Source organism: Scyliorhinus torazame, chromosome 12 (genome assembly GCF_047496885.1).
Source record: "Scyliorhinus torazame isolate Kashiwa2021f chromosome 12, sScyTor2.1, whole genome shotgun sequence".
NCBI classification, from domain to species: Eukaryota; Metazoa; Chordata; class Chondrichthyes; order Carcharhiniformes; family Scyliorhinidae; genus Scyliorhinus; species Scyliorhinus torazame.
The window spans coordinates 5,146,898-5,169,519 of NC_092718.1; the positions used below are offsets into that span (position 1 = coordinate 5,146,898).

The 22,622-nt window shown below is 63.9% G+C and overlaps 1 protein-coding gene across 2 annotated transcripts in view; it reads right to left on the bottom strand.

Annotated features, from left to right (window-relative positions):
• The window catches only part of LOC140387355 (BTB/POZ domain-containing protein 1), a 54,494-nt gene that overhangs the window by 25,431 nt on the left and 6,441 nt on the right, over positions 1 to 22,622 (bottom strand). Inside the window, exons 1-3 of one of the 2 annotated variants that reach the window (XM_072470309.1) lie at positions 16,080 to 16,191; positions 11,940 to 12,096; positions 10,289 to 10,394 (exon numbers count right to left, since the gene is read on the bottom strand). In XM_072470309.1, the coding sequence (XP_072326410.1) occupies positions 10,289 to 10,394; positions 11,940 to 12,053 (220 nt within the window). In that variant the 5' untranslated portion in view covers positions 12,054 to 12,096; positions 16,080 to 16,191. Of the gene's footprint in view, positions 1 to 10,288; positions 10,395 to 11,939; positions 12,097 to 16,079; positions 16,192 to 22,622 lie in introns of those variants that run through there. The other variant, XM_072470308.1, reaches the window with a different exon arrangement.

Here is a 22,622-nt window from a genome sequence, read left to right on the forward strand (position 1 = left end):
TCTGGGCACGGGCCCTCCGACAGGGCGGCCCTCTCTGGGCACGGGCCCTCAGACAGGGCGGCCCTCCCTCGGCACGGGCCCTCCGACAGGGCGGCCCTCCCTCGGCACGCGCCCTCCGACAGGGCTGCCCTCCCTCGGCACGCGCCCTCCGACAGGGCTGCGCTCCCTCGGCACGCGCCCTCCGACAGGGCGGCTCTGCCTCGGCACGCGCCGTCCGACAGGGCGGCTCTCCCTCGGCACGCGCCCTCCCTCGGCGTGGGCCCTCCGACAGGGCTGCCCTCCCTCGGCACGCGCCCTCCGACAGGGCTGCGCTCCCTCGGCACGCGCCCTCCGACAGGGCGGCTCTCCCTCGGCACGCGCCGTCCGACAGGGCGGCTCTCCCTCGGCACGCGCCCTCCGACAGGGCGGCCCTCCCTCGGCGTGGGCCCTCCGACAGGGCGGCCCCCCCTCGGCACGAGCCCTCCGACAGGGCGGCCCCCTCTGGGCACGGGCCCTCCGACAGGGCGGCCCTCTCTGGGCACGCGCCCGCCGATAGGGCGGCCCTCCCTCGGCACGGGCCCTCCGACAGGGCGGCCCGCTCTGGGCATGGGCCCTCCGACAGGGCAGCCCGCTCTGGGCCCGGGCCCTCCGACAGGGCAGCCCGCTCTGGGCCCGGGCCCTCCGACAGGGCAGCCCGCTCTGGGCCCGGGCCCTCCGACAGGGCAGCCCGCTCTGGGCCCGGGCCCTCCGACAGGACGGCCCTCCCTCCGACAGGACGGCCCTCCCTCGGCGCGCGCCCTCCGACAGGGCGGCCCTCCCTCGGCGCGCGCCCTCCGACAGGGCGGCCCTCCCTCGGCGCGCGCCCTCCGACAGGGCGGCCCCCCCTCGGCGCGGGCCCTCCGACAGGGCGGCCCTCTCTGGGCACGGGCCCTCCGACAGTGCGGCCCTCCCTCGGCACGGGCCATCCGAAAGGGCGGCCCGCTCTGGGCACGGGCCCTCCGACAGGGCGGCCCTCCCTCGGCGTGGGCCCTCCGACAGGGCTGCCCTCCCTCGGCACGCGCCCTCCGACAGGGCTGCGCTCCCTCGGCACGCGCCCTCCGACAGGGCGGCTCTCCCTCGACACGCGCCCTCCGACAGGGCGGCTCTCCCTCGGCACGCGCCCTCCGACAGGGCGGCCCTCCCTCGGCGTGGGCCCTCCGACAGGGCGGCCCCCCCTCGGCACGAGCCCTCCGACAGGGCGGCCCCCTCTGGGCACGGGCCCTCCGACAGGGCGGCCCTCTCTGGGCACGCGCCCGCCGACAGGGCGGCCCTCCCTCGGCACGGGCCCTCCGACAGGGCGGCCCGCTCTGGGCATGGGCCCTCCGACAGGGCAGCCCGCTCTGGGCCCGGGCCCTCCGACAGGGCAGCCCGCTCTGGGCCCGGGCCCTCCGACAGGGCAGCCTGCTCTGGGCCCGGGCCCTCCGACAGGGCAGCCCGCTCTGGGCCCGGGCCCTCCGACAGGGCAGCCCGCTCTGGGCCCGGGCCCTCCGACAGGGCAGCCCGCTCTGGGCTCCCTCCCTCCGACAGGACGGCCCTCCCTCGGCGCGCGCCCTCCGACAGGGCGGCCCTCCCTCGGCGCGCGCCCTCCGACAGGGCGGCCCTCCCTCGGCGCGCGCCCTCCGACAGGGCGGCCCCCCCACGGCGCGGGCCCTCCGACAGGGCGGCCCTCTCTGGGCACGGGCCCTCCGACAGGGCGGCCTTCTCTGGGCACGGGCCCTCCGACAGGGCGGCCCTCCCTGGGCACGGGCCCTCCGACAGGGCGGCCCTCTCTGGGCACGGGCTCTCCGACAGGGCGGCCCTCTCTGTGCACCGGCCCTCTCTGGGCACGGGCCCTCTCTGGGCACCGGCCCTCCGACAGGGCGGCCCTCCCTCGGCACGGGCCCTCCGACAGGGCGGCCCTCTCTGGGCACGGGCCCTCCGACAGAGCGGCCCTCTCTGGGCACGGGCCCGCCGACAGAGCAGTCCTCTCTCGGCACGCGTCCTCCGACAGGATACCTCCTCCTCGGCACGAGCCCTCCGTCAGGGCGGCCCCCCCTCGGCACGGGCCCTCCGACAGGGCGGCCCGTTCTGGGCACGGGCCCTCCGACAGTGCAGCCCGCTCTGGGCTCGAGCCCTCCGACAGGGCAGCCCCCTCTGGGCACGAGCCCTCCGACAGGGCAGCCCGCTCTGGGCTCCCCCCCTCCGACAGGACGGCCCTCCCTCCGTCATCACGCGCCCTCCGACAGGACGGCCCTCCCTCGGCACGCGCCGTCCGACCGGGCGGCCCTCCCTCGGCACGCGCCCTCCGACAGGGCGGCCCTCCCTGGGCACGGGCCCTCCGACAGGGCGGCCCTCCCTGGGCACGGGCCCTCCGACAGGGCGGCCCTCCCTGGGCACGGGCCCTCCGACAGGGCGGCCCTCCCTGGGCACGGGCCCTCCGACAGGGCGGCCCTCCCGGGGCACGGGCCCTCCGACAGGGCGGCCCTCTCTGGGCACGGGCCCTCCGACAGGGCGGCCCTCCCTGGGCACGGGCCCTCCGACAGGGCGGCCCTCCCTGGGCACGGGCCCTCCGACAGGGCGGCCCTCTCTGGGCACGGGCCCTCCGACAGGGCGGCCCTCCCTGGGCACGGGCCCTCCGACAGTGCGGCCCACCCTCGGCACGGGCCATCCGAAAGGGCGGCCCGCTCTGGGCACGGGCCCTCCGACAGGGCGGCCCTCTCTGGGCACGGGCCCTCAGACAGGGCGGCCCTCCCTCGGCACGGGCCCTCCGACAGGGCGGCCCTCCCTCGGCACGCGCCCTCCGACAGGGCTGCCCTCCCTCGGCACGCGCCCTCCGACAGGGCTGCGCTCCCTCGGCACGCGCCCTCCGACAGGGCGGCTCTGCCTCGGCACGCGCCGTCCGACAGGGCGGCTCTCCCTCGGCACGCGCCCTCCCTCGGCGTGGGCCCTCCGACAGGGCTGCCCTCCCTCGGCACGCGCCCTCCGACAGGGCTGCGCTCCCTCGGCACGCGCCCTCCGACAGGGCGGCTCTCCCTCGGCACGCGCCGTCCGACAGGGCGGCTCTCCCTCGGCACGCGCCCTCCGACAGGGCGGCCCTCCCTCGGCGTGGGCCCTCCGACAGGGCGGCCCCCCCTCGGCACGAGCCCTCCGACAGGGCGGCCCCCTCTGGGCACGGGCCCTCCGACAGGGCGGCCCTCTCTGGGCACGCGCCCGCCGACAGGGCGGCCCTCCCTCGGCACGGGCCCTCCGACAGGGCGGCCCGCTCTGGGCATGGGCCCTCCGACAGGGCAGCCCGCTCTGGGCCCGGGCCCTCCGACAGGGCAGCCCGCTCTGGGCCCGGGCCCTCCGACAGGGCAGCCCGCTCTGGGCCCGGGCCCTCCGACAGGGCAGCCCGCTCTGGGCCCGGGCCCTCCGACAGGACGGCCCTCCCTCCGACAGGACGGCCCTCCCTCCGACAGGACGGCCCTCCCTCGGCGCGCGCCCTCCGACAGGGCGGCCCTCCCTCGGCGCGCGCCCTCCGACAGGGCGGCCCTCCCTCGGCGCGCGCCCTCCGACAGGGCGGCCCCCCCTCGGCGCGGGCCCTCCGACAGGGCGGCCCTCTCTGGGCACGGGCCCTCCGACAGTGCGGCCCTCCCTCGGCACGGGCCATCCGAAAGGGCGGCCCGCTCTGGGCACGGGCCCTCCGACAGGGCGGCCCTCCCTCGGCGTGGGCCCTCCGACAGGGCTGCCCTCCCTCGGCACGCGCCCTCCGACAGGGCTGCGCTCCCTCGGCACGCGCCCTCCGACAGGGCTGCGCTCCCTCCGACAGGACGGCCCTCCCTCCGACAGGACGGCCCTCCCTCCGACAGGACGGCCCTCCCTCCGACAGGACGGCCCTCCCTCCGACAGGACGGCCCTCCCTCCGACAGGACGGCCCTCCGATAGGGCGGCCCTCCCTCGGCGCGCGCCCTCCGACAGGGCGGCCCTCCCTTGGCGCGCGCCCTCCGACAGGGCGGCCCTCCCTGGGCACGGGCCCTCCGACAGGGCGGCCCTCTCTGGGCACCGGCCCTCTCTGGGCACCGGCCCTCTCTGGGCACCGGCCCTCCGACAGGGCGGCCCTCTCTGGGCACGGGCCCGCCGATAGGGCGGCCCTCCCTCGGCACGGGCCCTCCGACAGGGCGGCCCTCTCTGGGCACGGGCCCTCCGACAGGGCGGCCCTCTCTGGGCACGGGCCCTCCGACAGGGCGGCCCACTCTGGGCACGGGCCCTCAGACAGGGCGGCCCTCTCTGGGCACCGGCCCTCCGACAGGGCGGCCCTCTCTGGGCACCGGCCCTCCGACAGGGCGGCCCTCTCTGGGCACGGGCCCGCCGACAGGGCGGCCCTCCCTCGGCACGGGCCCTCCGACAGGGCGGCCCTCTCTGGGCACGGGCCCTCCGACAGAGCGGCCCTCTCTGGGCACGGGCCCGCCGACAGAGCAGTCCTCTCTCGGCACGCGTCCTCCGACAGGATACCTCCTCCTCGGCACGAGCCCTCCGTCAGGGCGGCCCCCCCTCGGCACGGGCCCTCCGACAGGACGGCCCTCCCTGGGCACGGGCCCTCCGACAGGGCGGCCCTCCCTGGGCACGGGCCCTCCGACAGGGCGGCCCTCCCTGGGCACGGGCCCTCCGACAGGGCGGCCCTCCCTCGGCACGGGCCCTCCGACAGGGCGGCCCTCCCTCGGCGCGCGCCCTCCGACAGGGCGGCCCCCCCTCGGCGCGGGCCCTCCGACAGGGCGGCCCTCTCTGGGCACGGGCCCGCCGACAGGGCGGCCCTCCCTCGGCACGGGCCCTCCGACAGGGCGGCCCTCTCTGGGCACGGGCCCTCCGACAGGGCGGCCCTCTCTGGGCACGGGCCCTCCGACAGGGCGGCCCACTCTGGGCACGGGCCCTCAGACAGGGCGGCCCTCCCTCGGCACGGGCCCTCCGACAGGGCGGCCCTCTCTGGGCACGGGCCCTCCGACAGGGCGGCCCTCTCTGGGCACGGGCCCTCCGACAGGGCGGCCCACTCTGGGCACGGGCCCTCAGACAGGGCGGCCCTCTCTGGGCACCGGCCCTCCGACAGGGCGGCCCTCTCTGGGCACGGGCCCGCCGACAGGGCGGCCCTCCCTCGGCACGGGCCCTCCGACAGGGCGGCCCTCTCTGGGCACGGGCCCTCCGACAGAGCGGCCCTCTCTGGGCACGGGCCCGCCGACAGAGCGGTCCTCTCTCGGCACGCGTCCTCCGACAGGATACCTCCTCCTCGGCACGAGCCCTCCGTCAGGGCGGCCCCCCCTCGGCGCGGGCCCTCCGACAGGGCGGCCCTCTCTGGGCACGGGCCCGCCGACAGGGCGGCCCTCTCTGGGCACGGGCCCTCCGACAGGGCGGCCTTCTCTGGGCACGGGCCCTCCGACAGGGCGGCCCTCTCTGGGCACGGGCCCTCCGACAGGGCGGCCCTCTCTGGGCACGGGCCCTCCGACAGGGCGGCCCTCTCTGGGCACCGGCCCTCTCTGGGCACCGGCCCTCCGACAGGGCGGCCCTCTCTGGGCACGGGCCCGCCGACAGAGCAGTCCTCTCTCGGCACGCGTCCTCCGACAGGATACCTCCTCCTCGGCACGAGCCCTCCGACAGGGCGGCCCGTTCTGGGCACGGGCCCTCCGACAGGGCAGCCCGCTCTGGGCACGAGCCCTCCGACAGGGCAGCCCGCTCTGGGCACGAGCCCTCCGACAGGGCAGCCCGCTCTGGGCACGAGCCCTCCGACAGGGCAGCCCTCTCTGGGCTCCCCCCCTCCGACAGGACGGCCCTCCCTCCGTCATCACGCGCCCTCCGACAGGACGGCCCTCCCTCGGCACGCGCCCTCCGACAGGATGGCCCTCCCTCGGCACGCGCCGTCCGATAGGACGGCCCTCCCTCGGCACGCGCCGTCCGACCGGGCGCCCCTCCCTCGGCACGCGCCCTCCGACAGGGCGGCCCTCCCTCGGCACGCGCCCTCCGACAGGGCGGCCCTCCCTGGGCACGGGCCCTCCGACAGGGCGGCCCTCCCTGGGCACGGGCCCTCCGACAGGGCGGCCCTCCCTGGGCACGGGCCCTCCGACAGGGCGGCCCTCCCTGGGCACGGGCCCTCCGACAGGGCGGCCCTCCCTGGGCACGGGCCCTCCGACATGGCGGCCCTCCCTGGGCACGGGCCCTCCGACAGGGCGGCCCTCCCTGGGCACGGGCCCTCCGTCAGGGCGGCCCTCCCTGGGCACGGGCCCTCCGACAGGGCGGCCCTCCCTGGGCACGGGCCCTCCGACAGGGCGGCCCTCTCTGGGCACGGGCCCTCCGACTGGGCGGCCCTCTCTGGGCACGGGCCCTCCGACAGTGCGGCCCTCCCTGGGCACGGGCCATCCGAAAGGGCGGCCCGGTCTGGGCACGGGCCCTCCGACAGGGCGGCCCTCTCTGGGCATGGGCCCTCAGACAGGGCGGCCCTCCCTCGGCACGGGCCCTCCGACAGGGCGGCCCTCCCTCGGCACGCGCCCTCCGACAGGGCTGCCCTCCCTCGGCACGCGCCCTCCGACAGGGCTGCGCTCCCTCGGCACGCGCCCTCCGACAGGGCGGCTCTCCCTCGGCACGCGCCGTCCGACAGGGCGGCTCTCCCTCGGCACGCGCCCTCCGACAGGGCGGCCCTCCCTCGGCGTGGGCCCTCCGACAGGGCGGCCCCCCCTCGGCACGAGCCCTCCGACAGGGCGGCCCCCTCTGGGCACGGGCCCTCCGACAGGGCGGCCCTCTCTGGGCACGCGCCCGCCGATAGGGCGGCCCTCCCTCGGCACGGGCCCTCCGACAGGGCGGCCCGCTCTGGGCATGGGCCCTCCGACAGGGCAGCCCGCGCTGGGCCCGGGCCCTCCGACAGGGCAGCCCGCTCTGGGCCCGGGCCCTCCGACAGGGCAGCCCGCTCTGGGCCCGGGCCCTCCGACAGGACGGCCCTCCCTCCGACAGGACGGCCCTCCCTCGGCGCGCGCCCTCCGACAGGGCGGCCCTCCCTCGGCGCGCGCCCTCCGACAGGGCGGCCCTCCCTCGGCGCGCGCCCTCCGACAGGGCGGCCCCCCCTCGGCGCGGGCCCTCCGACAGGGCGGCCTTCTCTGGGCACGGGCCCTCCGACAGGGCGGCCCTCCCTGGGCACGGGCCCTCCGACAGGGCGGCCCTCTCTGGGCACGGGCCCTCCGACAGGGCGGCCCTCTCTGGGCACCGGCCCTCTCTGGGCACCGGCCCTCCGACAGGGCGGCCCTCTCTGGGTACGGGCCCGCCGATAGGGCGGCCCTCCCTCGGCACGGGCCCTCCGACAGGGCGGCCCTCTCTGGGCACGGGCCCTCCGACAGGGCGGCCCTCTCTGGGCACGGGCCCTCCGACAGGGCGGCCCTCTCTGGGCACGGGCCCTCCGACAGGGCGGCCCACTCTGGGCACGGGCCCTCAGACAGGGCGGCCCTCCCTCGGCACGGGCCCTCCGACAGGGCGGCCCTCTCTGGGCACGGGCCCTCCGACAGAGCGGCCCTCTCTGGGCATGGTCCCGCCGACAGAGCAGTCCTCTCTCGGCACGCGTCCTCCGACAGGATACCTCCTCCTCGGCACGAGCCCTCCGTCAGGGCGGCCCCCCCTCGGCACGGGCCCTCCGACAGGGCGGCCCTCCCTGGGCACGGGCCCTCCGACAGGGCGGCCCTCCCTCGGCGCGCGCCCTCCGACAGGGCGGCCCTCCCTCGGCGCGCGCCCTCCGACAGGGCGGCCCTCCCTCGGCACGGGCCCTCCGACAGAGCGGCCCTCTCTGGGCACGGGCCCGCCGACAGAGCGGTCCTCTCTCGGCACGCGTCCTCCGACAGGATACCTCCTCCTCGGCGCGAGCCCTCCGTCAGGGCGGCCCCCCCTCGGCGCGGGCCCTCCGACAGGGCGGCCCTCTCTGGGCACGGGCCCGCCGACAGGGCGGCCCTCTCTGGGCACGGGCCCTCCGACAGGGCGGCCTTCTCTGGGCACGGGCCCTCCGACAGGGCGGCCCTCTCTGGGCACGGGCCCTCCGACAGGGCGGCCCTCTCTGGGCACCGGCCCTCTCTGGGCACCGGCCCTCCGACAGGGCGGCCCTCTCTGGGCACGGGCCCGCCGACAGAGCAGTCCTCTCTGGGCACGCGTCCTCCGACAGGATACCTCCTCCTCGGCACGAGCCCTCCGACAGGGCGGCCCGTTCTGGGCACGGGCCCTCCGACAGGGCGGCCCGCTCTGGGCACGAGCCCACCGACAGGGCAGCCCGCTCTGGGCACGAGCCCTCCGACAGGGCAGCCCGCTCTGGGCACGCGCCCTCCGACAGGATGGCCCTCCCTCCGTCATCACGCGCCCTCCGACAGGACGGCCCTCCCTCGGCACGCGCCCTCCGACAGGATGGCCCTCCCTCCGTCATCACGCGCCCTCCGACAGGACGGCCCTCCCTCGGCACGCGCCCTCCGACAGGACGGCCCTCCCTCGGCACGGGCCCTCCGACAGGGCGGCCCTCTCTGGGCACCGGCCCTCTCTGGGCACCGGCCCTCTCTGGGCACCGGCCCTCCGACAGGGCGGCCCTCCCTGGGCGCGGGCCCTCCGACAGGGCGGCCCCCCCTGGGCGCGGGCCCTCCGACAGGGCGGCCCTCTCTGGGCACGGGCCCTCTCTGGGCACCGGCCCTCCGACAGGGCGGCCCTCTCTGGGCACGGGCCCGCCGACAGGGCGGCCCTCCCTCGACAGGGCGGCCCTCCCTCGACAGGGCGGCCCTCCCTCGACAGGGCGGCCCTCCCTCGACAGGGCGGCCCTCCCTCGACAGGGCGGCCCTCCCTCGACAGGGCGGCCCTCCCTCGACAGGGCGGCCCTCCCTCGACAGGGCGGCCCTCCCTCGACAGGGCGGCCCTCCCTCGACAGGGCGGCCCTCCCTCGACAGGGCGGCCCTCCCTCGACAGGGCGGCCCTCCCTCGACAGGGCGGCCCTCCCTCGACAGGGCGGCCCTCCCTCGACAGGGCGGCCCTCCCTCGACAGGGCGGCCCTCCCTCGACAGGGCGGCCCTCCCTCGACAGGGCGGCCCTCCCTCGACAGGGCGGCCCTCCCTCGACAGGGCGGCCCTCCCTCGACAGGGCGGCCCTCCCTCGACAGGGCGGCCCTCCCTCGACAGGGCGGCCCTCCCTCGACACGCGCCCTCAGACAGGGCGGCCCTCCCTCGGCGCGCGCCCTCAGACAGGGCGGCCTCCCTCAGCGTGGGCCCTCCGACAGGGCAGCCCGCTCTGGGCACGGGCCCTCCGACAGGGCGGCCCTCCCTCGGCACGAGCCCTCAGTCAGGGCGGCGCCCCCTCGGCACGAGCCCTCCGACAGGGAAGCCCACTCTGGGCTCGCGCCCTCCGACAGGGCGGCCCTCTCTGGGCACGGGCCCTCCGACAGGGCGGCCCTCTCTGGGCACGGGCCCTCCGACAGGGCGGCCCTCTCTGGGCACGGGCCCTCCGACAGGGCGGCCCTCTCTGGGCACGGGCCCTCCGACAGGGCGGCCCTCTCTGGGCACGGGCCCTCCGACAGGGCGGCCCTCTCTGGGCACGGGCCCTCCGACAGGGCGGCCCTCTCTGGGCACGGGCCCTCCGACAGGGCGGCCCTCTCTGGGCACGGGCCCTCCGACAGGGCGGCCCTCTCTGGGCACGGGCCCTCCGACAGGGCGGCCCTCTCTGGGCACGGGCCCTCCGACAGGGCGGCCCTCTCTGGGCACGGGCCCTCCGACAGGGCGGCCCTCTCTGGGCACGGGCCCTCCGACAGGGCGGCCCTCTCTGGGCACGGGCCCTCCGACAGGGCGGGCCTCCCTCGGCACGTGCCGTCCGACCGGGCGACCGTCCCTCGGCACGCGCCCTCCGACAGGGCGGGCCTCCCTCGGCACGCGCCCTCCGACAGGGCGGGCCTTCCTCGGCACGCGCCCTCCGACAGGGCGGGCCTCCCTCGGCACGGGGAGGGAGAAAAGAGTAAACGTGTCAAGCTGAATTAGATTTAACTATTTTCAGCTGACAGTCTGTCCTATTCACTTGAGCCTTCTCGGTCTCTCTCCACATCTTTACCCATGAAGGAAGGATGGAAGGATCTTGCTGTTGGTTATCGCAGCTGCACCTGCAGCTCATACCCAGTCAGTCCCATACTCTACACGGTCAGAATTGTTTGGACGCACAAGATTATTTGCCCAATTTATCAATTTGGTTGCAACTTGATACCTGAACAGATTATATACAAGCGATCCAAACAATCTCTCTCCCAAACTATCACAACAGCAGCTTAGATTCTCACCAAGATCAACATCAGTGAAGCCCTCAGCACTAATCGCATCGATGGTGTTCTTGTCGATGGTCTCCAAGCAGAGACTGGCAAGCTGAGGCTCATCGAACAACCGGGCCTGAAATCATTTCAATAATGTGTAAAACATGAAGAAAGGAAATTATTTATCAAAACTAACAGCATCGGCATTCATACATCACAAAATAAATACTGGATGGAAACTCTGGCCGCGAGAGATTCTGGCTCACTCAACACTAACGGGGTGAACAGGGAACTGGGGTGAGTGGGGTAGAGTGAAAAATAGGCAACTGTGGACACAGGGGAGTGGGGCTGATGGGAGGGGGGCTGTACAGTACCTCACTGGGAGGCAACAATTCAGCCTACAGCGTGAGCTGCTCTACACCAGTGTTCTTCAAACTTTTTTTCCAGGGACCATTTTTGCCAACTGGACAATCTTAGCGACCCACGCCGGCCGACCCGAGCGACCCACGCCGGCCGACCCGAGCGACCCACGCCGGCCGACCCGAGCGACCCACGCCGGCCGACCCGAGCGACCCACGCCGGCCGACCCGAGCGACCCACGCCGGCCGACCCGAGCGACCCACGCCGGCCGACCCGAGCGACCCACGCCGGCCGACCCGAGCGACCCACGCCGGCCGACCCGAGCGACCCACGCCGGCCGACCCGAGCGACCCACGCCGGCCGACCCGAGCGACCCACGCCGGCCGACCCGAGCGACCCACGCCGGCCGACCCGAGCGACCCACGCCGGCCGACCCGAGCGACCCACGCCGGCCGACCCGAGCGACCCACGCCGGCCGACCCGAGCGACCCACGCCGGCCGACCCGAGCGACCCACGCCGGCCGACCCGAGCGACCCACGCCGGCCGACCGGAGCGGCCCACGCCGGCCGACCGGAGCGGCCCACGCCGGCCGACCCGAGCGACCCACGCCGGCCGACCGGAGCGACCCACCATTTTCTCTTACCTCGATTGCTGCTGATAAAAATGGAGGAAATGGTTTTGGGTCCCTTTGGCCCTCGTACACGTTCCTCCAATGGAACCTGTTGGATGAAGGTGAAGCCTTCCGGTGTCGAAAGGTATGGAGTCTCTATCTGTCCAAAGTTCTGAATTTTTTTCTATAAAATTTTCTATAAAATCTATTTTTAAAAACCCTGAACTGGTAAAAAAAAATGAATAAAATAAATGAAAAAAATAAAATAAATGAATAAAATGAATAACCCCCCTAAAAATAGCGGCCGCACTGCGCATGTGCAATGCGGCTGAATTTTTTTTACATGTTCGCAGCCATTTTAAAGGCCGCTTGCAGCCGGCGTTATTAAAAGCTGGCTGCTGCGCGGGGATTTGCGCGATCGGATGCGCCGTGAAGGACGGACCCTCCCGATACCAGCCCGCGATCCACCCGTGGGTCGCGCCCCCGAGTTTGAGGAACACTGGTCTAGACTGTTGCTGCGGCAATATATGGCCACGTCTGGATTAATCTCACACTTTGTTCAGATCTCCAGCACTGGATAGGGAGCAGGAACCCTGGCTGTTCTCCCTCAACCTTGTTCGGTTCTTGGGTGTCCAAAAGGATGATTTGATCTGTCTTTTGTGTACAGGTCCATGTGTGGGTTGCTCACAGCCATTGCTGTAAAGAATCACCTGTGTAAGTAACATGAAGGCATTGTCAGCTCGCAGGTGTTTGGTGAGAAACTCCACACAATGGGCCTCCAGGGCTGGCACCGCGTATTTCTTGGCCGTGTACAGAGTCGTCATCACAGTCTCAGGACCAATTTGCACCTCATCAGAGTACAGAAACCTGCAAGAGAAGGACAATACAGATTTGGAAAGAAGGGGACCTGAAATTTAACTGGACCATGTTCGTAAAATATAAAGTGAACGAGAATAATCCCAAGATGAACTCTCAGTTATCCCAAAACACAAAATCCATTTCTCAACACTTTGATCCATAGAGCAACACATATTCTTTTTTTTAAAAAATAAATTTAAAGTACCCAATTATTGTTTTTCCAATTAAGGGGCAATTTAGCGTGGCCAATCCACCTAACCTGCACATCTTTGGGTTGTGGGGGTGAAACATGGGGAGAATGTGCAAACTCCACACGGACAGTGACCCAGGGCCGGGATTCGAACCCGGGTCCTCAGCGCCGTAGTCCCAGTGCTAACCACTTGGCCACGTGCCACCCCGAGCAACACATATTCGACAGAACCCATGCCATAAACACAGGTACATGTCGAACCATAAAATTCCTTCAGGGCAGACCATTCAGCTCATCCATAAGAGACCATAAGGCATAAGGGCAAAATCGAGCCATTCGGTCCATCGAGTGCAGAAGGAGGCCATTTGGCTCATCCACGAGACCACAAGACATAGGAGCAGAATTAGGCCACTCGGCCCATCGAGTCTGCTCCGCCATTCAATCATGGCTGATCTGTTTCTCATCCCCATTCTCCTGCTTTCTCCCCATAACCCTTGATCCCCTTATTAATCAAGAACCGATCTATCTCGGTCTTCAAGACTCAGTGATTTGGCCTCCACAGCCTTCTGCGGCAAAGAATTCCACAGATTCACCACCCTCTGGCTGAAGAAATTCCTCCTCATGGCAGTTTGAAAGGATCGTCCTTTCAATCTCAGGCTGTTGCCTCAGGTTCTAGTTTCCCCCCCCTCATCCTTCTAAAGACCAATGAGTACAACTGTTGCTTCACAGCACCAGGGTCCTAGGTTTGATTCCGCGCTTGGGTCACTGTCTGTGCATAGTGTGCATGTTCTCCCCGTGTCTGTGTGGGTTTCCTGTGGGTGCTCCGGATTCCTCCCACAAGTTCCGAAAATGTGCTTGTAGATGAATTAGACATTCGGAATTCTCCCTCTGTGTACCCGAACAGGTGCCGGAGTGTGGCGACTAATAATAATCTTTATTGTCACAAGTAGGCTTACATTAACACTACAATGAAGTTACTGTGAAAAGCCCCTAATCGCCACATTCTGTGACTAGGGGCTTTTCACAGTAACTTCATTGCAGAGTTAATGTACGCCGACCTGTGACAATAAAGATGATTATTCAAAAAGAGTCCTCTTCATTCCAGGCATCATTCTTGTGAACCTTCTCTGATCCCTTTCCAAGGCCAGCACATCCTTCCTTGGATATGGGGCCCAAAACTTCTCCCAATACTCCAATACTCTGACCGGTGCCTTATATAGCCTCAGAAGTACATCCCTGCTCTTGTAATCTAGCCCTCGTGTCATGAATGCTAACATTGCATTTGCCTTCCTAACTGCTGACTGAACCTGCAAGTTAAGATTAAGAGAATCTTGAACTAGGACTTCCAAGTCCCTTTGGGCTTCTGATTTCCTAAGCCTTTTCCCATTTAGAAAATAGTCTATGCCTCCAGTCTTCCTACCAAAGTGCATAACCTCACACTGTACCCGAACAGGCGCCGGAATGTGGTGACTAGGGGCTTTTCACAGTAACTTCACTGCAGTGTTAATGTAAGCCTACTTGTGACAATAAAGATTTTTTTTTTTTTTAAAAAAGGCTTTACACATTGTATTTCACCTGCCACTTCGTTGCCCACTCTCCTAGCCTGTCCAAATCCTTCTGCAGCCTCCTTGCTTCCTCAATACTACCTGTCCCTCTGCATATCTCTGTATCATCTGAAAACTTAGCAACACTGCCCTCAGTTCCTTCTTTCAGATCAGTAGTGCACATTGTGAAAAGTTGTGGTCCCAACACCGACCCGAGGCACACCACTAGTCACCAGCTGGCATCCGCCACCCGGCTTATTTGCTCTTCCAACTACTGTACGCACCCCTGTCAGCATTAACGGGCCCGAGGTGGAGATGGTTAGCATCTTCTAATTCCTAGTGGTCCACATCACCAAAAATCTGTCCTGGTCCACCCACGTCGACGCTACGACCATGAAAGCACAACAGCACCTATACTTCCTCAGGAAACTAAGGAAATTCAGCATGTTCACATTAACTTTTACCAACTTTTACAGATACACCATAGAAAGCATTCTATCTGGGGGCAGCACGGAGGCGCAGTGGGTTAGCACTGCAGCCTCACCGCGCCGAGGTCCCAGGTTCGATCCCGGCTCTGGGTCACTGTCCGTGTGGAGTTTGCACATTCCCCCCGTGTTTGCGTGGGTTTCGCCCCCACAACCCAAAGATGTGCAAGTTAGGTGGATTGGCCATGCTAAATTGCCCCTTAATTGGAAAAATTAATTGGGTACTCTAAATTTATTTTTTTTTTAAAAGAAAAGAAAAAAAGGAGAAAAAAGAAAGCATCATGTCTGGCTGCATCACACCTGGTATGGCAACTGTTTGGCCCAAGACCGCAAGAGTCGTGAACACCACCCAGTCCATCACACAAACCCACCTCCCATCCATTGACTCCATCTACACCTCCCGCTGCCCGGGGAAAGTGGGCAGCATAATCAAAGACCCCTCCCACAAGGCTTACTCACTCTTCCAACTTCGGCAGGAGATACAAAAGCTTGAGAATACGCACAAACAGATTCAAAAACAGCTTCAAGAATAAAGGAATGAAGGGTTATGGTGTTCGGGCCAGAAAGTGGAGCTGAGTCCACAAAAGATCAGCCATGATCTCACTGAATGGCGGAGCAGGCTCGAGGGGCCAGATGGCCGACTCCTGCTCCTAGTTCTTATTTTCATAGAATTTACAGTGCAGAAGGAGGCCATTCGGCCCATCGAGTCTGCACCGGCTCTTAGAAAGAGCACCCTACCCAAGTTCAACACCTCCACCCTATCCCCATAACCCAGTAACCCCACCCAACACCAATTTTGGACACCAAGGGCAATTTATCATGGCCAATCCTCCTGACCTGCACATCTTTGGACTGTGGGAGGAAACCGGAGGACCCGGAGGAAACCCACGCAAACACGGGGAGGATGTGCAGACTCCGCACAGACAGTGACCCAAGCCGGTTCACAGTAACTTCATTGCAGTGTAAATGTAAACCTACTTTGTGACAATAAAGATTATTATTATTGTTCACACTTACCCAATTCAGCTTTTTTACTATCTTCAATGTTTCTATAATGAATAAATTGAACTGTTTCAAGTAAACTAAAAACCCATTTTTGTTAAAGCCCATTTTTGTTAAAGCCCCAATGATTTTTCTCCTAGATTTGTTGGAGCAGTGTCCCGCAGATTAATCCTCAAGTCCTAGACTATAGGGCAACCCAGGAGGTTTGGCAACCCAGTCTAAATCTGTTTCTTTGACCTTCAGCCGTGCCCCTTCTATACCTTATTACTCAGTTACATGGGAAATTTTATCAATGTAAAAACACAAATTATTGTAGAATGACAGTTCCTGATACTAGTGGGTCAGCTCAATTGTAAATGGTTTCTGTAGCTCAAGACTTAAAAAGAAAACTAAAATCATGTCTGTCCAGAAGCCACACGATAATAATTCAGCATCTAAACACTGCAAAGCAGCGAATGACAGCTCACTGCAAACCTGCTGCATTTTACTGTAACACTCAGCCTGGGAACAACACTCCCAGATACATTACACTTGCAATAATAAATAGACTCCATTTAAACCTTTACATAAATCACCAATGCTGGACCAACATCACAGCTATGAAGGGGCTATTCCAGTTGCATTTGATATGTACCAACACAGACGGTCTTATCAACATTTCTTTGGTTAACAGAGGGAACAGGACCAGGGCTGCAGGAGCATCCACGATTTTTAAAATTTGATCTACACCCTCCTTTATTCAATAATAAAGTTGATAAAAGCAACACTAACCAGCAGCACTGGGCAGGGGCCGACTTAGAATCGGTGTTCCGACATTAGCTGGAAAGAGGAGCTGAAGGAAAGCGGAGTGACAGGATGACTGGAAAAAGCAGCTGCTGTGTTTTTTTTTACTCTCGGCGCTGACTCAGTCTCCATGCATGGTCGACATTTCTACCATTTAATCATATATCTGACAATTAATGACCACGAGCGCCAGTGTTGCTGCCATAGTAAAGGAATTCCCAGTATCGTTGACTTGCGTGGCGGCACATAGGAGGAAGTCGCACTCCTGCTCGAGGCTTGATTGTTAAGGAATTTGGTGCCAGGTCTCAGGGGCAACTTTTCACCAAGTAAGCGCAGGAAGACATAAGGAAGGAGGGGTTGTCCAAGAACCAAAGGAAAGCCGCCGGGAAAAAGGGGGCGAGTGAAGGTTCACCGTCGAGCGAAGGTTCACCGTCGAGCGAAAGGTCGGCTCGGCAACTGGAAAGATGGTGGAGGCTGGGTCGCTGGGCGGAGGCGCACTGCTCACCGCAGAAAAGATGGAGGTGATGGTTGTGGAATTTGAAAAGCAGTTTGTGAAGCACATGGAGGTGATGAGGACGGAGATGATGGCGACAATGAAGGTATCATCACAGTGCAGAAGGAGGCCATTCGGCCCATCGAGTCTGCACCAGCTCTTGGAAAGAGCACCCCACTCAAGCCCACGCCTCCACCCTATCTCCATAAACCAGTAATCCCACCTAACACTAAGGGCAATTTATCCTGGCCAATCCACCTAACCTGCACATCTTTGGACTGTGGGAGGAAACCAAAACCCCCGGAGGAAACCCACGCCGATACGGGGAGAACGTGCAGACTCCGCAGAGACAGTGACCCAAGCCGGGAATCGAACCTGGGACCCAGGAGCTGTGCTAACCAGGTACTGGTGGTGGAGGCGACTGTCCCACTGAAAGCGACAGTGTCAAAAACATCGGGCGAGGTGCAGGGGGGGGGGGGGGCTCGGGGAAATGGGAGGGGTGGAGCCATGTAGGTTCTTGCACCCAAGGGAGCGAGAGTATTCATTTTTCTCCTCAGTTCACAAGGTCACAAGGCGGGTGCGGGGGCAGATGTTTTAGCCTTAGCCTTGCTGATTGCCCGGAGAGGGGTCCTGCTGGGGCGGAGGTCAGCTGCTCCACCCTGTGCCTCGGATTGGCGGGGGGGGGGGGGGGATCTACTTGAACTTCTAACTCTCAAGAAGGTGAAATTTAGAATATAGAACTGTACAGCGCAGTACAGGCCCTTCGGCCCACGATGTTGTGCCAAACTAGTTTGAAACTAAGATCAAATCAACCTACTCCCAATCATTCTAGTGCCCTCCATATGTCTTTCCAATAACCGCTTGAAAGTTCCTACACTATAGGCTTTCTTCACGACTCTATCCACTTGGGTGGCAACTTTCAGAGATCTATGGAAATGAACTCTGAGATCTCTCTGCTCCTCCACATTCTTCAGAACCCTGCCGTTAACCCTGTAATCCGCATTCAAATTTGTCCTACCAAAATGAATCACCTCACACTTATCAGGGTTAAATTCCATCTGCCATTTTCGGCCCAGCTCTGCATCCTATCAATGTCTCTTTGCAGCCTACAACAGCCCTCCACCTCATCCACTACTCCACCAATCTTGGTGTCATCGGCAAATTTACCAACCCAACCTACAACTCCATCATCCAGGGGCTGTTTAGCACAGGGCTAATTCGCTGGCTTTGAAAGCAGACCAAAGCAGGCCAGCAGTACGGTTCAATTCCCCGAACAGGCGCCGGAATATGGCGACTAGGGGCTTTTCACAGTAACTTCATTTGAAGCCTACTTGTGACAATAAGCGATTTTCATTTCATTTCATCCAAGTCATTGATAAAAATCACAAATAGCAGAGGACCCAGCACTGACCCCTGTGGTACACCGATAGTGACTGGGCTCCAGGATGAAAATTTACCATCTACCACCACCCTCTTGTCTTCTATGTGATAGCCAGTTACTGATCCAATCGGCCAAATTTCCCTCTATGCCATGCCTCCTTACTTACAGCATGAGCCGACCATGGGGCACCTTATCAAGCGTCTTACTAAAATCCATGTATACAACATCAACTGCTCTACCTTCATCTATGTACTTAGTTACCTCCTCAAAGAATACAATCAAACTTGTGAGGCAAGACTTACCCCTCACAAATGCATGCTGACTATCCTGGATTAAGCTGCATCTTTCCAAATGATCATAAATCCTACCCCTCAGGACCCTTTCCAATAATTTACCTATGACCGAAGTGAGACTAACCGGCCTATAATTCCCAGGGTTAGACCCATTCCCTTTCTTCTTTTTTTTTTTTTTTAAATGTGTTTATTCAAATTTTCCAACAAAATTTGTAACAAACCGCCCCCCCCCCCCACCCCCGAATAAAAAAAGAGAAACGCAAACACAAGTCAAAACTTATACAAAACTTTTACATTGGGTTTCCCCATATGCAGTAACCCCCCCATATGACATTCAAAGATACCCGTAAGGAACCCCCCCCCCTTTGGGTTGCTGCTGCTGCTGACCTCCTCCTAAAGCTCCGCGAGATAGTCTAGGAGCGGTTGCCACCATCTGAAGAACCCCTGCACAGACCCTCGTAAGGCAAACTTTATCCTCTCCAGCTTAATGAACCCTGCCATGTCATTTATCCAGGCTTCCACACTGGGGGGCTTCGCGTCCTTCCATAATAGCAAGATCCTCCACCGGGTTACCAGGGACGCAAAGGCCAGGATGCCGGCCTCTTTCGCCTCCTGCACTCCCGGCTCGTCCGTTATCCCAAATAGTGCCAACCCCCAACTCGGCTGGACCTGGACTTTCACCACCTTGGACATAGTCCTCGCAACACCCCTCCAAGACCCATCCAATGCCGGGCACGACCAGAACATGTGAACATGATTCACCGGGCTTCCCGAGCACCTCCCACATCTATCCTCCACCCCAAAGAACCTACTCAACCTCGCCCCGGTCATATGCGCTCTGTGAATAACCTTGAATTGTATTAGGCTGAGCCTGGCGCAAGAGGAGGAAGAATTAACACTACTCAGGGCGTCAGCCCACAGACCCTCATCTATCTCCTCCCCAAGCTCGTCCTCCCACTTGCCCTTCAACTCCACTACCGAGGCCTCCTCCTCTCCTTTCAGCTCCTGGTAGATCGCCGAAACCTTGCCTTCTCCAACCCATACGCCCAAAATCACCCTGTCCTGAGTCCCCTGTGCCGGGAGCAGCGGGAATTCCCTCACCTGCCGCCTCACAAACGCCCTCACTTGCATATACCTGGGGGACAACCCAAACTTCTCCTCCAGCGCCCCCAGGCTCGCAAACGTCCCATCTATAAACAGGTCCCCCATTCTTCTAATCCCTGTCCGATGCCAGCTCCGAAATCCCCCATCCATCCTTCCCGGGACGAACCGATGGTTCTCCCGAATCGGGGACCAAACCGAGGCTCCCACCTCGCCCCGTGTCGTCTCCACTGCCCCCAGATCTTCAACGTCGCCGCCACCACCGGGCTCGTGGTGTACCTTGTTGGCGAGAGCGGCAGCGGTGCCATCGCCAGCGCCCTCAGGCTCGTGCCCACACAGGATGCCATCTCTAACCTCTTCCACGCCGCCTCCTCTCCCTCCTTAACCCACTTACGGATCATCGCCACATTGGCTGCCCAATAATAGTTGCACAAATTCGGCAGAGCCAGCCCTCCCCTGTCCCTACTACGCTCCAGAAACACCCCCTTTACCCTCGTGGTCTTATTTGCCCACACGAAACCCATGATACTCTTACCTACCCATTTGAAAAAGGCCTTGGGAATCATAATGGGAAGGCATTGGAACACAAAGAGAAACCTCGGGAGGACCATCATTTTAACCGACTGTACCCTGCCCGCTAGCGAGAGTGGCAGCACATCCCATCTTTTGAAATCCTCCTCCATCTGCTCCACCAACCGCGTCAAATTGAGTTTGTGCAGGGCCCCCCCAACTCCCAGCCACCTGGATCCCTAAGTACCGAAAGCTCCTTTCCGCCCTCCTCAACGGCAGGTCGTCTATCCCCCTTCCCTGGTCCCCTGGATGCACCACAAAGAGCTCACTTTTCCCTACATTAAGCTTATACCCCGAGAAGTCCCCAAACTCCCTTAAGATCCACATGACCTCCGCCATCCCCTCCACTGGATCTGCCACATACAGCAACAGGTCGTCCGCATACAGCGACACCCAATGTTCCTCTCCCCCTCGGACCAGTCCCCTCCATTTCCTGGACTCCCTTAGTGCCATGGCCAGAGGCTCAATTGCCAATGCAAACAGCAGGGGGGACAGGGGGGACCCCTACCTCGTCCCTCGGTACAGCCGAAAGTACTCCGACCTCTGCCAATTCGTAGCCACACTCACCACCGGGGCTCTATATAGCAATCTGACCCAGCTGATGAACCCCTCCCCGAACCCAAACCTCCGCAACACCTCCCAAAGATACTCCCACTCCACCCGGTCGAAGGCCTTCTCCGCATCCATAGCCGCCACTACCTCCGCTTCTCCCTCCACCGAGGGCATCATAATCACATTGAGGAGCCTCCGCACCTTAGTGTTTAGCTGCCTGCCCTTTACAAATCCCGTCTGGTCCTCATGAATCACCCCCGGGACACAGTCCTCAATTCTCGTAGCCAGCACCTTAGCATCCACATTGAGGAGCGAGATCGGTCTATACGACCCACACTGCAGTGGGCCCTTGTCCCGCTTCAGGATCAGAGAGATCAGCGCCCCCCCCGCCCTTGCCTTATTGAAAGTCCTCACTAGCAACGGGCCTAGCAGGTCCACGTATTTCCTGTAAAACTCAACCGGGAACCCATCTGGCCCCGGGGCCTTCCCCGCCTGCGTGCTCCCCAATCCTTTAACCAGCTCCTCCAGCCCAATTGGCGTCCCTAAACCAGCCACCGCCTGCTCCTCCACCCTCGGGAACCTCAGCTGATCCAAAAATCGTTGCATCCCCTCTTCCCCCGCTGGGGGCTCAGATCTGTACAGGTCCCCATAGAAGTCCCTAAATACCTCATTTATTCTCACCGCACTCCGCACCGTATTCCCCCCGCTATCCTTAACTCCACCCATCTCCCTCACTGCCTCCCTCTTACAAAGCTGGTGTGCCAGCATCCGACTCGCCTTCTCCCCATACTCATACGTCGCCCCCTGCGCTTTCCTCCACTGTGCCTCTGCTTTCCCTGTGGTCAACAGGTCGAACTCCATCTGGGAGGTTCCGCCGAGTAGTCCCTCCTCTACATATCTCCATATCTAGTAGGCCTCTACATATCTCCTGTCTAGCCTTAAGATCTCCCCCACCAACCTCTCCCTCTCCCTGGTCTCTCTCTCTTCTCCCTGTGGGCCTTAATGGAGATTAACTCTCCCCGACCACCGCCTTCAGCGCCTCCCAGACTACCCCCACCTGCACCTCCCGGCTGTCGTTGGCCTCCAAGTATCTTTCAATGCATCCCCGCACCCGCCCTCATCCGCCAATAATCCCACATCTAGACGCCACAGCAGGCGCTGGTCCCTCTCCTCTCCTAACTCCAGCTCCACCCAGTGCGGGGCGTGGTCTGAGATGGCTATGGCCGAATACTCCGTTCCCTCCACTTTCCCTACTCAAAATAAAGGAATCCATCCGGGAGTAGGCTCTATGGACGTGGGAAAAGAATGAAAATTCCCTGGCCTGGGGCCTGACAAACCTCCATGGATCCACTTCCCCCATCTGGTCCATAAACCCCCTAAGCACCATGGCCGCACGTCTGCCTTCAGTCCCTTTAAGTGCGCGAACACCCAGGCCCTCTTGACCGGCCCGTTCAGACCCCTCACATTCCAAGTTATCAGCCGGATTGGGGGGCTGCTCACCGCCGCCGTCACCCCCGCCCCCCCCTCCCCCCTCCAACTAGCCATCTCCTTTTCTAGGCCAGCCACGTGCCCGCGCCTCCCACACCCCCCAGTCCCCCAGACGGCGGACCCCCGCCCCGACCACCTCTCCTACTTCCAGCTCCCCTTTGGCCAATGCAACAGCAACCCTATACCCCCCCCTCCCCCAGCTAGATCCACATCTAGCCCTTTTGCTCCCCCCATAACACTCCCGTAAGTCAGCTGACTCCTGCTGATCCCGGCCTCTCCCGCCATTCCATCGACCCCCTCCAGTGAGAGAATCCCTCCTCCCCCTCCCTGGCAGTCAGTGTGCGCTCCTCTCCAGCATCGCCCCCCCGGCCCTCACTCCCCGTCCTTCCGTAGCGCGGGACAAAGCCCGCGCTTTCCTGAGCCGGCCCCGCCCCCTCTGGCGCAGCTCCTTTTGCGGCCTTACCCCAATTCCCCATCCCCAGGCCTCCACTCCCCCTATTCCTTCATGGGGGTCTGCCCCTCCAACACCGACGCCCACACTCTCCCACAGTCTCCCCGTCCAATCCCTTCACCCATCCCCATCCAGCACCCAAACCAGAGGAACATTCCCTAAACGTAATAAACACTATATACACAGTAAACATCCCCCCACG